Source organism: Pinus tabuliformis, chromosome 8 (assembly GCF_031772625.1).
Source record: "Pinus tabuliformis cultivar Carrire ecotype Pingquan chromosome 8, CPIR1, whole genome shotgun sequence".
Classification (NCBI taxonomy): domain Eukaryota; kingdom Viridiplantae; phylum Streptophyta; class Pinopsida; order Pinales; family Pinaceae; genus Pinus; species Pinus tabuliformis.
The window spans coordinates 1,336,697,918-1,336,711,090 of NC_142294.1; the positions used below are offsets into that span (position 1 = coordinate 1,336,697,918).

The 13,173-nt window shown below is 38.7% G+C and overlaps 1 protein-coding gene across 8 annotated transcripts; it reads left to right on the forward strand.

The window, feature by feature from the left end:
• The first annotated feature begins 583 nt into the window (after positions 1–583).
• On the forward strand, positions 584–12,066 carry LOC149240412 (uncharacterized). 8 transcript variants are annotated; one of them, XM_089373692.1, is made up of 4 exons: positions 584–1,265; positions 7,005–10,665; positions 11,672–11,756; positions 11,870–12,066. In XM_089373692.1, exons 2-4 carry the CDS (start codon positions 10,393–10,395, stop codon positions 11,893–11,895), a joined length of 384 nt encoding a protein of 127 aa, XP_089229818.1. In that variant the 5' UTR covers positions 584–1,265; positions 7,005–10,392; the 3' UTR covers positions 11,896–12,066. The 8 variants fall into 7 exon arrangements, 4 of the variants coding, with proteins under 4 accessions (XP_089229818.1, XP_089229816.1, XP_089229815.1 ...); XR_016246530.1 differs by adding an exon at positions 4,127–6,011 and having other exon boundaries at positions 11,672–12,066; XR_016246528.1 differs by having other exon boundaries at positions 7,005–8,303; positions 9,370–10,665; positions 11,672–12,066.
• The last annotated feature ends 1,107 nt before the right edge of the window (positions 12,067–13,173 follow it).

Genomic DNA, 13,173 nt, shown 5'->3' on the forward strand with positions numbered 1-13,173 from the left:
TTTTTTAATTTTATATATAATATCAAATATTTTAATTTTAATTTAGCTAAATTTTAAAAACTCTATTTTTTCCAAACCCATCTTATATCTTATATTCATGTGATTTTTTTTTTAAAATTTTATATAAAATATAAAATATTTTAATATTAATTATACATAAATTTTAAAGGCTCCAATGAAAGACCAAATATCTCGTCACTGAGGCATCAAACCGAATCCTACATTAATGGACAATTCTGTTTTATACTCTCCATGATAAAAAAATAAATAAAATAAAAAGTACATATTATCTTTAACTATTTTTTTTATTAAATATTTAAATGAGAAATATGTGTTGTGTTGTCAATCTGGTCGAGAAAGAACCTTTTTAATATTTTCCCCTTCTCATGGAGAGCACCACGGTAACGCTGTATGAGTTGATACCACGCAAATTAAATGGCAATTTACCACGCTTTTCCTTATCTCTGCATTCTACGGAATTAATCGTTGCCACGCCTTTGTTTCAACGAAGTCTTCTAAGCACTTCAGATTTGATGTATAAATATGTATGCACCCCATATCATACACCTCACACGGACCTCACACAGATTTTGCGATTTGAAAGAGGTAGACAGATTTTGTTTCATTAATGCTTCTCTGCATCGCTGCCTCTCTGCCTGCACCCACGTCTATGAGGAATCCATATTCCCATTTTCGTTCCAATCCTCTCTCTCCTCTGCCTGCAGCACTAATGTCTATGAGCAACTCCCACAATATCTGCTCCTCATGGTTTGGCATTCGCTGCAGGCCACACACAAACAGAGTCGACGCAGTTGACCTTCATGCACATCTCCATATTAATGAACGATTTGGATATGACTATGTGATATTCGAAGGACGATTGGAAGGTAGTCTCTCATCATCTCTCAGCAGAGTCTTATTACTGCATAGCCTCAATCTTTCTGGTAACTCTTTGATAGGAAGAATTCCAGCCGAGTTTGGCCACCTGAAATCCCTGCGAGCACTTGACCTCAGCTGGAATGCTCTGAACGGTTCTATTCCAGCCGAATTGGGCCGACTGCAGAAAGTGCGTTCCTGGAATCTTTCTGGTAACTCTTTGACAGAAAGAATTCCACGTGAGTTTGGCCAACATAAAGCACTAAGAGAATTGGACCTCAGCAGGAATGCGCTCGGCGGTTCTATTCCAGTGGAGTTGGGCTCCATGCAGCAACTGGAGTACTTGATTCTAGACGGCAACCACTTAGGCAAAATACCAAGTTCGTTGGGTAATTTGACACACCTTATATCTCTATCCATTCATAGCTTTAATATTTCAGGTTCTATTCCTTTGGAAATATTCCGTCTACCCCTCTCTTCTTTACATCTTTACATCTTAGTTTTAACCTCACCGGGAGTATACCTACAGCCATTGCCAATTTGACCATGTTGACCGAATTAAGTCTTTCCGGCATTGGAATCACTAGTATACCTCAAGGCATTGCCAATTTGACTAAATTAAGATATTTAGATCTTTCTTCAAATATGCTTTCGAGTAACATTTCCGTAACCCTGGGCAATCTGAACAAGTTAACCTATTTAGATCTTCATGATAATAAGTTAACTGGTCATATTCCTACGGGCCTCAAAAATTTGAATCAATTGGCTTGGTTAGACCTTACCCATAATGAATTAATAGGGGAAATTCCTAAATACATTATTCATTTAACAAAACTTGAATCCCTTTCACTCTCAAACAATAAATTCTCTAGTGAAATTCCAAAAGCCATTATCAAATTAAGAAAACTTGGATACCTTTCACTCTCAGACAATAAATTAATTGGTCAAATTCCTAAAGGCATTACCAATTTAAGAAAACTTGAATACCTTTTTTTGTCAAACAATAGTTTGACAGGGGTCATTCCAAACAGAATTGGAAAACTTCAATCTTTGAGATATTTAGATTTGCATTCAAACAAATTAACTGGTCGAATCCCATATAGCATAGGTCAATTAAAAAGTCTACTTAGATTAAACATCTACAATAATAGCTCTTTTGGGAGTATTCCTCACAGTATCAATGGTTTGGTTTCACTTCAAAAATTAGATATATCACAAAACAAATTGGAAGGACACATTCCTAGTGAGGGCATTTACAATTGGACCGACTTAACTGTTTTCTCTGCTCATTCTAACAACTTTTCTGGGCCTCTTCCTTCATCATTAGCCATTTGCACCCAACTTTTGGAATTGAATTTAAGGAAAAATGGCTTTACAGGTGAGCTTCCTCCATACTTTGCAAATTTTGATAACTTGCGAGTTTTGATTGTTGGTTATAATAATCTGCATGGTAGTATGCCTTCATGGATCACAAATCTCATAAATTTATTTGTGTTGGATTTATCCAACAACAACTTCACTGGAAAAATACCTTCAAATCTTGAAAGACTCCAAGGATTTGCAATAAATTCGATCAAGGCGGGCAAGGATGATCAAGAAATAACATATGATATAAAAGGACATGAGTATAATATGTCTTATTTGTGGCAAACAAATATGATATTTGATTTGCCTCAAAATATTCTTACAGGAGAAATCCCTAATGGCATAGGGAGTATGAATAGCTTGAGAATTCTAAATCTATCTGGAAACAGTTGGAAGGGAGAATACATGCATCTCTTAGTGAGATACTTACTTTGGAGGAGTTGGACCTAGCCAAAAATAAATTGCATGTAGAAATTCCTCAAGAACTTTCTATATTATCAATGTTGGCTTCTCTAAATGTTTCCTCTAACAACTTGTGTGGGCCAATGCCAACAGGGACACAATTTTCCACTTTTAGTAACACCTCATTTCAAAAGAATAAGTGCCTCTGTGGGTTTCCTCTACCACAATGCAAGCAAAAGGATAAGTCAAAGAAAAGAATGGCTAAAGATAATGGTAGTGGGAGGAATGTTAAAACGGACTGGTTGAGTCGTGTAAATGAAGAAGTATCTTTGATAGCATTGGAAATAGGAATGGGGATCGGATTTGGAGCAGTTATTGCTATGTTCATTATTTGGGACAGGGCAAGGTGTTGGGTATTGGGTTTTCCTCCCAACAACACACGAAGACCATTTTATGGACTCTATCGATTCCCTACATAGCTTAGTAACACTTCTTCATATACATCAATGTTGTACTATATAATTTTTTTTTTTCTGGTATTGTATTTGAATCCTATTTACCTATCATTTGATTGTAGGTAAGTAACTTCTCAAGATATGTAAAATAGAATTCAAAGGGTTTATTTGAATTTCTATTAATTATTGAGATACAAATATATATGTAAAACATGAATTGGACTATCTCGATGGGAATCTCATGCTCATTTGAAATGGTTTGTATCAAGGGATTGTATGGTTTGTTTATCTTAGAGGATTACACATTGATTTCAAATGTTTATTTTCCTACAACATCCAAATCTTTGGAATGTAATAGAGGCTCTATTTTTTCAATAGAATACATTCTTATACTCTAAATTAGCCCAAAAGAGGACAAAAATTTCTCTATTTTATTGTAAGAACATGTTGATTATGCCTAACATGACAAGTGTGTATGTTGGTAGCTACAAGAATTTAATTATAAGTTTGTTAATAATTTGTTAGTTTCCAAAAATCTCTAGAGGAAGCTTTTAAAAAATTTAAATATTACCCCAATTACATCCCGACCTACCTCATAATTTCCAGCCATTGATCTTATACTAGATCATTGTATTCATAATAATATCATTTTTTGAGAATGATGCCTTACACATGGTCTCCAAGGACTCTAGTGTATTATTATAAGAGTTATGGTCTTATTTTATGGTGATAGATGAAATGTTTGTAAAACGTAATTATTGATTTGTTGAGTATATTCTTGAATTTATGAGTGTATACCCTCTTATTAGGCCCTGCCTGGGACTAATAGCGATCGATCGATCGTTGACCATACATTAACCGGTTCTTTGACCAAAAAACTTTGTGCACTATCAAAGTTTAACCAAAGTTTGTCTCTGCAAATATCGGTGTAAGAAATTTATAACCAAAGTTGCGAATTGGAGGTATTATTGCACGCTTCAAGTGGCCCGATGTTATTTTATCATAAGTTTTATGTGTTTTATGTTCAGGGTGTGCATGTTCTTCTCTGTGCCCTGCATGAGCGCCTTGCATGCCGCCAGTGCCAGATGTCTCTCGCTCGGGCTATCAATTCTCCGTAGAAGGCACCTACAAGCAGCTTGGGAGAGTAGTTCAACATCAATTCCCTGCACCGCGGATTTCAAGCGAACCTGGTTTGCCACAGACCTTGAGCCGAAGCTCCTCCAGAAAAGCTGAGCAGTCGCGATTTCGGAGGCCTCTGAACGATGAAACGCCTAACGAACCCAGCGATGTGGAGACCAGAAATGAGCCTTTGCAAGCTGAGAGTTCAAAATGGTTTTGGAGGCCTCTGAACGATGAAACGCCTAACGAACCCGGCGATGTGGAGACCAGAAATGAGCCTTTGCAAGCTGAGAGTTCAAAATCACATAGTACCGAGAAAAAGATTTCCCCTGCACGGGTGCAAAATGATCCCCTTTTTACGCATACTGACACTGAGAATCCTCTTATTTCGTTAGAATGCTTCATCTTTTTGTAGAAAATAAGGGGATTCGGGAATTCGTGTGTTTTTTAAAGGAAAATAAACAGTTTGAAAGGAAAACAGGGAACCGGGAATATTTGGAGCTGAATGTCTGGTATTATGTATTCTTCCATTGCACCGATTGTTCCTGTCCATCATGTGGTAGCCGAGTTTCCATCCATGGCAGCCTAGGATGTTCCGGGCAGCCGAGGAGGATTAGAAGCTACTGCTTTTTGTTCGTCGGGAAGGGCAATCGCAATCGCTAAGAAGAAAAGCTTCATACCTTGTCGACGGTCTGGGATGAGACTAATTGAACCGCCCCGGGGATCTACGTTAGGAATCCGATAACCCGGTAGGCATCAAGTTCTGTTGTTAATTCCAGGTATGGTCTTTGCCTCTCCTTTTGATGTACGTGCTCACTTTTGCTGCTGATTCATCCATTTGGTTTTGTTGAGAAGCTTTCTAAACTAACTTCATTCGTTCAATTCCCTGCCGTCTGCGAACAAAATTGGACGAGGTAGCCAAAATGCTCCTAGAAGCTTCTTCCCACAGTTCATATAATTCTGCATTTTCTTTGCAATTCATATCTTGCCCAGCAGCCCATGGATTTGTAAGCAAAAACTTTGATGTCAGCTCTGGTAGTGGAAGTGGGTGCTTCCCTCTTGCCCGGAACCCATACTGTATCGTTGGTCCAGTGTCTTTGCGAAAGAGATGGCTCATGAAAACACAGAAAACCACAGAAAAATTCATGGATAAATTTAATGAGAATCCCTTTCGTACATTTATACCCCTGTTTGCCTCAAAACATCGTGCGTGGACACCTCAGAAGAAGAATCCAGAGCGAGTAAGCCCATTCATTGATGAATTCAGCAAAGGAGAGGAAGGGTTATGGAGTGTTATAATCCCCACCTACAACCGCCTGCCCATTTTAACGAAGTGTCTCAAAGGCATTAGAGGAGCAGAAGGATTACCAGGTCTCTGGTATTAGGAACTATGAGATTATTATAGTAGATGATGGGTCTACAGATGGTACAATCCAGTTTCTATTGGATTCTGAAGGAGGTCCTTATGAAAATTGTACTTATCAGTGGAATTCTGAAGGGCACCCACATGGACCTGGTATTATATCTAGTAAACGTTTCCCTCATGTTAAAGTCCTCCAACAAGAACATGGAGGTGCAGCCAGGGCAAGGAATGTGGGCTTCTCATATTCCAGAGGCTCTGTTATAGTGTTTATTGATTCAGATTTAGTTGTGGTCAATGAGTTTCTTAAAGAGCATGGAAGGATATTGTATAATTGTTTTCAGAGACGTGTCGATGAGAAGACTTTTACTTATGGGCGTGTTATAAACACCAACAATTTCGACAATCCACAGTCAGAGCCCTTCAAATTCACAGTAATGTGCCTGTCCCTTGATGGTAGTCTGGTTTTTCAATTTTACTTCGTTATCATTAATGTTTGAGCTTAAGATTAATACGCATTATGTTTCTCCTATATATGCACATATACACTGTCATCGCTGCCTGCTGTGATACTTCATGGTATATGACTACCATCTGCATTGATTAGAGGATGTGACGTGCATGTGCATGATATTTCAATTCTCGTGAACAATGCACGTCCAACCATGGTTTTATACTCAAATCCAGTGTATCATACTTGGGTTTTATTTGATTTTGCTTTTGAGTCAGCGCGACTCAGCGCTTGAACATACCTCCATGCTTATTAGACACTCACATAATTCCTCTCATCTAACCAGTATTTGAAATCAGGTTAATTTATTGTTCTTGAATATGCTGCTTAAATATTTGCATTCTCTGCATTTAGAATGGCTGAGTTGCCTTTCCTTAAAAAGTGGCTTGGTGTTTATGTTTTTGGGTTTCATTTGCAAAAAATTACTTGGAGCTACCTTGTCTCTGATATTCTCAGTGCTTCTTAAGTAACTATTAGAGTTGCTGATGCAATCACCATTGTTTAGGCTTTTCGGATCCAAGAGATTGATAGAAATGCTTCTTGTATTTGCTCAACCATAAGTTGTAAAATATTGTTACACATTCTTACCCATGGGCTCTTGTCTGGACTGCTCCGAAGAATTCGGTTTGTTGAGTTCTTTTTTTTGACCAACTGTTCATTTCATCCCCAGATATGTTAGGCACAGAGTTTGGATTGAGTACAATCTATTGTTTTCTTACTACTTCCTCGTTATAAGAAAAGTAGAACTGAAGTTGTTCTAAACAGATTTTCCTTATGTGGAGAAATGCACTGAAACTTTGAGGATATGGCTAGCGGGGCTTTTTGTTTACAAAATTAACTCTAGCAAATGTTTTTTTAGTTGCATGCCTAGAACAAACTAATTGATTCCACCAATGTGGTGAATATTTTTTTGCAGGTAAATTTCCTGACTGGTTCTTGGGCGAGTTTTCTAATCTTCTCGAGGGCCTCTCATGCTTATACAAAGTGCTTGGGGATGAAATTGAACTTCCTTCATTTCTGTTTTTGATTATCGTCATGGGTTATAGCAATCACTGGGTATCTGTCCATCGCCGTTTGTTTCCAGTTGCGTAATCTCTGATGCTTTTGGGGGCAAGCTACAGCGATCATTCATTCAATTGAACCTATATTCTTGGCCATTCCCTCATTTCTTAGGATTCCAAGCGATAGGGATCAACCGCCAAAAACATGTGAAGCAATAGGATCAATCAAACCCCGGTATATATTGTTAGCCATGTTACCCTTTGCTACAAGCGCTAGCGATAACAAACCTAATGAGGCAAGCAGGCAATCAGAGAAGCATGGGGAAGCTACGATGAGTCCTCGGCTACTCAACCACCCACCATCCAGCCGCCCCGCTATATAATCCAGAATCGGGGGGGAAGCAAGGGAAGCAAGGTCCTCTCCCTTATGGTCGAGCCTGCTTACGCATCGTCGTTGAATTGATGATGAATTGATAATGCACCCGTGTCTAATAAGTTCTGGCTTTCCTATCCTCATGAAAAGAGGGCAGTGAAAACGATCCAACCAACGCAACAGAGCTGTCTAACTGCAGCAGGATGGGGGTCAGATAGTGGCTTAAAGGTACCTCTGATCTCTCCCTCACTCACTCACTTGGACACCTCAGAAGAAGAATCCAGAGCGAGTAAGCCCATTCATTGATGAATTCAGCAAAGGAGAGGAAGGGTTATGGAGTGTTATAATCCCCACCTACAACCGCCTGCCCATTTTAACGAAGTGTCTCAAGGCATTAGAGGAGCAGAAGGATTACCAGGTCTCTGGTATTAGGAACTATGAGATTATTATAGTAGATGATGGGTCTACAGATGGTACAGTCCAGTTTCTATTGGATTCTGAAGGAGGTCCTTATGAAAATTGTACTTATCAGTGGAATTCTGAAGGGCACCCACATGGACCTGGTATTATGTCTAGTAAACGTTTCCCTCATGTTAAAGTCCTCCAACAAGAACATGGAGGTGCAGCCAGGGCAAGGAATATGGGCTTCTCATATTCCAGAGGCTTTGTTATAGTGTTTATTGATTCAGATTTAGTTGTGGTCAATGAGTTTCTTAAAGAGCATGGAAGGATATTGTATAATTGTTTTCAGAGACGTGGCGATGAGAAGACTTTTACTTATGGGCGTGTTATAAACACCAACAATTTCGACAATCCACAGTCAGAGCCCTTCAAATTCACAGTAATGTGCCTGTCCCTTGATGGTAGTCTGGTTTTTCAATTTTACTTCGTTATCATTAATGTTTGAGCTTAAGATTAATACGCATTATGTTTCTCCTATATATGCACATATACACTGTCATCGCTGCCTGCTGTGATACTTCATGGTATATGACTACCATCTGCATTGATTAGAGGATCTGACGTGCATGTGCATGATATTTCAATTCTCGTGAACAATGCACGTCCAACCATGGTTTTATACTCAAATCCAGTGTATCATACTTGGGTTTTATTTGATTTTGCTTTTGAGTCAGCGCGACTCAGCGCTTGAACATACCTCCATGCTTATTAGACACTCACATAATTCCTCTCATCCAACCAGTATTTGAAATCAGGTTAATTTATTGTATTAGACACTCACATAATTCCTCTCATCCAACCAGTATTTGAAATCAGGTTAATTTATTGTTCTTGAATATGCTGCTTAAATATTTGCATTCTCTGCATTTAGAATGGCTGAGTTGCCTTTCCTTAAAAAGTGGCTTGGTGTTTATGTTTTTGGGTTTCATTTGCAAAAAATTACTTGGAGCTACCTTGTCTCTGATATTATCAGTGCTTCTTAAGTAACTATTAGAGTTGCTGATGCAATCACCATTGTTTAGGCTTTTCGGATCCAAGAGATTGATAGAAATGCTTCTTGTATTTGCTCAACCATAAGTTGTAAAATATTGTTACACATTCTTACCCATGGGCTCTTGTCTGAACTGCTCCGAAGAATTCGGTTTGTTGAGTTCTTTTTTTGACCAACTGTTCATTTCATCCCCAGATATGTTAGGCACAGAGTTTGGATTGAGTACAATCTATTGTTTTCTTACTACTTCCTCGTTATAAGAAAAGTAGAACTGAAGTTGTTCTAAACAGATTTTCCTTATGTGGAGAAATGCAGTGAAACTTTGAGGATATCTCAATACTCGATGGCTAGCGGGGCTTTTTGTTTACAAAATTAACTCTAGCAAATGTTTTTTTAGTTGCATGCCTAGAACAAACTAATTGATTCCACCAGTGTGGTGAATATTTTTTTGCAGGAAAATTTCCTGACTGGTTCTTGGGCGAGTTTTCTAATCTTCTCGAGGGCCTCTCATGCTTATACAAAGTGCTTGGGGATGAAATTGAACTTCCTTCATTTCTATTTTTGATTATCGTCATGGGTTATAGCAATCACTGGGTATCCGTCCATCGCCGTTCGTTTCCAGTTGCGTAATCTCGGATGCTTTTGGGGCCAAGCTACAACGATCATTCATTCAATTGAACCTATATTCTTGGCCATCCCCTCCTTTCTTAGGATTCCAAGCGATAGGGATCAACCGCCAAAAACATGTGAAGCAATAGGATCAATCAAACCCCGGTATATATTGTTAGCCATGTTACCCTTTGCTACAATCGTTAGCGATAACAAACCTAATGAGGCAAGCAGGCAATCAGAGAAGCATGGGGAAGCTACGATGAGTCCTCGGCTACTCAACCACCCACCATCCAGCCGCCTCGCTATATAATCCAGAATCGGGGAAGCAAGGGAAGCAAGGTCCTCTCCCTTATGGTCAAGGCTGCTTACGCATCCTCGTTGAATTGATGATGAATTGATAATGCACCCGTGTCTAATAAGTTCTGGCTTTCCTATCCTCATGAAAAGAGGGCAGTGAAAACGATCCAACCAACGCAACAGAGCTGTCTAACTACAGCAGGATGGGGGTCAGATAGTGGCTTAAAGGTACCTCTGATCTCTCCCTCACTCACTCACTTGGACACCTCAGAAGAAGAATTCAGAGCGAGTAAGCCCATTCATTGATGAATTCAGCAAAGGAGAGGAAGGGTTATGGAGTGTTATAATCCCCACCTACAACCGCCTGCCGATTTTAACGAAGTGTCTCAAGGCATTAGAGGAGCAGAAGGATTACCAGGTCTCTGGTATTAGGAACTATGACATTATTATAGTAGATGATGGGTCTACAGATGGTACAGTCCAGTTTCTATTGGATTCTGAAGGAGGTCCTTATGAAAATTGTACTTATCAGTGGAATTCTGAAGGGCACCCACACGGACCTGGTATTATGTCTAGTAAACGTTTCCCTCATGTTAAAGTCCTCCAACAAGAACATGGAGGTGCAGCCAGGGCAAGGAATATGGGCTTCTCATATTCCAGAGGCTTTGTTATAGTGTTTATTGATTCAGATTTAGTTGTGGTCAATGAGTTTCTTAAAGAGCATGGAAGGATATTGTATAATTGTTTTCAGAGACGTGGCGATGAGAAGACTTTTACTTATGGGTGTGTTATAAACACCAACAATTTCGACAATCCACAGTCAGAGCCCTTCAAATTCACAGTAATGTGCCTGTCCCTTGATGGTAGTCTAGTTTTTCAATTTTACTTCGTTATCATTAATGTTTGAGCTTAAGATTAATACGCATTATGTTTCTCCTATATATGCACATATACATTGTCATCGCTGCCTGCTGTGATACTTCATGGTATATGACTACCATCTGCATTGATTAGAGGATCTGACGTGCATGTGCATGATATTTCAATTCTCGTGAAAAATGCAGGTCCAACCATGGTTTTATACTCAAATCCAGTGTATCATACTTGGGTTTTATTTGATTTTGCTTTTGAGTCAGCGCGACTCAGCGCTTGAACATACCTCCATGCTTATTAGACACTCACATAATTCATCTCATCCAACCAGTATTTGAAATCAGGTTAATTTATTGTTCTTGAATATGCTGCTTAAATATTTGCATTCTCTGCATTTAGAATGGCTGAGTTGCCTTTCCTTAAAAAGTGGCTTGGTGTTTATGTTTTTGGGTTTCATTTGCAAAAAATTACTTGGAGCTACCTTGTCTCTGATATTCTCAGTGCTTCTTAAGTAACTATTAGAGTTGCTGATGCAATCACCATTGTTTAGGCTTTTCAGATCCAAGAGATTGATAGAAATGCTTCTTGTATTTGCTCAACCATAAGTTGTAAAATATTGTTACACATTCTTACCCATGGGCTCTTGTCTCGACTGCTCCGAAGAATTCGGTTTGTTGAGTTCTTTTTTTTTGACCAACTGTTCATTTCATCCCCAGATATGTTAGGCACAGAGTTTGGATTGAGTACAATCTATTGTTTTCTTACTACTTCCTCGTTATAAGAAAAGTAGAACTGAAGTTGTTCTAAACAGATTTTCCTTATCTGGAGAAATGCAATGAAACTTTGAGGATATCTCAATACTCGATGGCTAGCGGGGCTTTTTGTTTACAAAATTAACTATAGCAATTGTTTTTTAGTTGCATGCCTAGAACAAACTAATTGATTCCACCAGTGTGGTGAATATTTTTTTGCAGGTAAATTTCCTGACTGGGTCTTGGGCGAGTTTTCTAATCTTCTCGAGGGCCTCTCATGCTTATACAAAGTGCTTGTTTCCTCCAGGTGCTACTTTCGACCTGTTTTCAGTAGTCCCAACAATTTAGAGTTTAATAACTTATTCGAGGGTTGTTCAGACTTGCAAATTTCCATGATATCTTATTGTTGTTTTACGTCAGGACCTATGACGCTTCAAGTCGATTAATAGTATTGGCTTGCGTCTCGAAGGGGTTTCTTTACACTCAGTTATGCAAAACCTTTGTTATTCTCAGTGTATAATTGAATATCTAGACAGTTGACATGTATACTTATTATCCAAGAGGTTTTTCGACCATTTTACTTCTATATTGACTGTAAAGTTTATATGTATATGGCAGCTCCTTTGATTTTTTTTAATACAACGTTAACTATTGTTTCGACATGTTTTTGAAAGGAGTTTTTTACAACATTGCCTTCTCTATATCATTTTCTGTATGTACTCAATAGTTCTTTTCTTGGCTACGATTTTGACTCTTATCTGATTATGCAGAAGTCTGATGAGTCTGCAAGTGTGAATACAAAAGCAAACCTTTTCAGTAAGTTTGGAATAGAATCCTATGAAAATCCATTTTTCCCATAATTCAATCCACTTTCTGCACTATAATGGCATGTATTCCTCACTCCATAGGACAATATCCAGCACCAGGCCTGCATCTAAATTTCACTTGTAGCAAGCTATTTGCTTCTTTCAATTTATTGAAGAGAAGAGTTTGGAATAGCTGGATCATTTCATTGACCTCCTGAGAAATCTGTGTAGTGAATTGAACTTTTAGTCACACAATTCCTTCAACCATGCGTGGATATTAGATATGGTTGGGTATGCATATACTATATAGGCATGCTTCTGAGGTGGGCAATGATTGTCTTGGAGCATCCTTCCCTTAGGTATCATTTAAACATGTCTCTAATGAAATGTTAGGGGACCAAATCACTCTATTAGAAATAAAACCCGGTTTGACATGGGGTTCAGGCGAAGTGGCCTTTCTTCATCCAAATCACAATGATAAGACTGAAGCACATGTCTGCTTATATAAAATAACACTGGTACAATTCAATGATTTGCTGCTTCAAGATAATAATATGAATTGTGGGACAGAGCATCCATTGGTGGACTTACCTTTTACTGATGCAATTAGTAATGGGAATTCTATACTTGAGCTTATCAAGTTCGTATGGCACTATCATTTGCCTTGGCATTGTAGGAGGTGTTACGATTTTGACTCTTATCTTGGCGAACACATGTGCGGGTAGGATGGCCTTCAACTCCCGCTCCGAATGGCATCTCATCTGCCCAAAAACAGACTTGTGTTGTTGCTGTTGCTGATACTCACGGTTCTTCAATCTAACAATTATATCTGCGCTGCTTGGGTTTTCGGTGGAGGTCACATAAAGCAACCTATAATACATATTCTTCCTCTTGCCCTTAGACATGACCGTGCTCGTC

What these genes read in the sequence shown, in the direction of transcription:
- LOC149240412 (XM_089373689.1), top strand. Translation starts at nt 629, where the DNA reads ATGCTTCTCTGCATCGCTGCCTCTCTGCCTGCACCCACGTCTATGAGG. An exon ending in CAAAATACCAAGTTCGTTGG is followed by an intron (nt 1,266 to 11,671) that starts GTAATTTGACAC and finishes ATTTTTTTGCAG; the next exon opens with GTAAATTTCCTGACTGGGTC.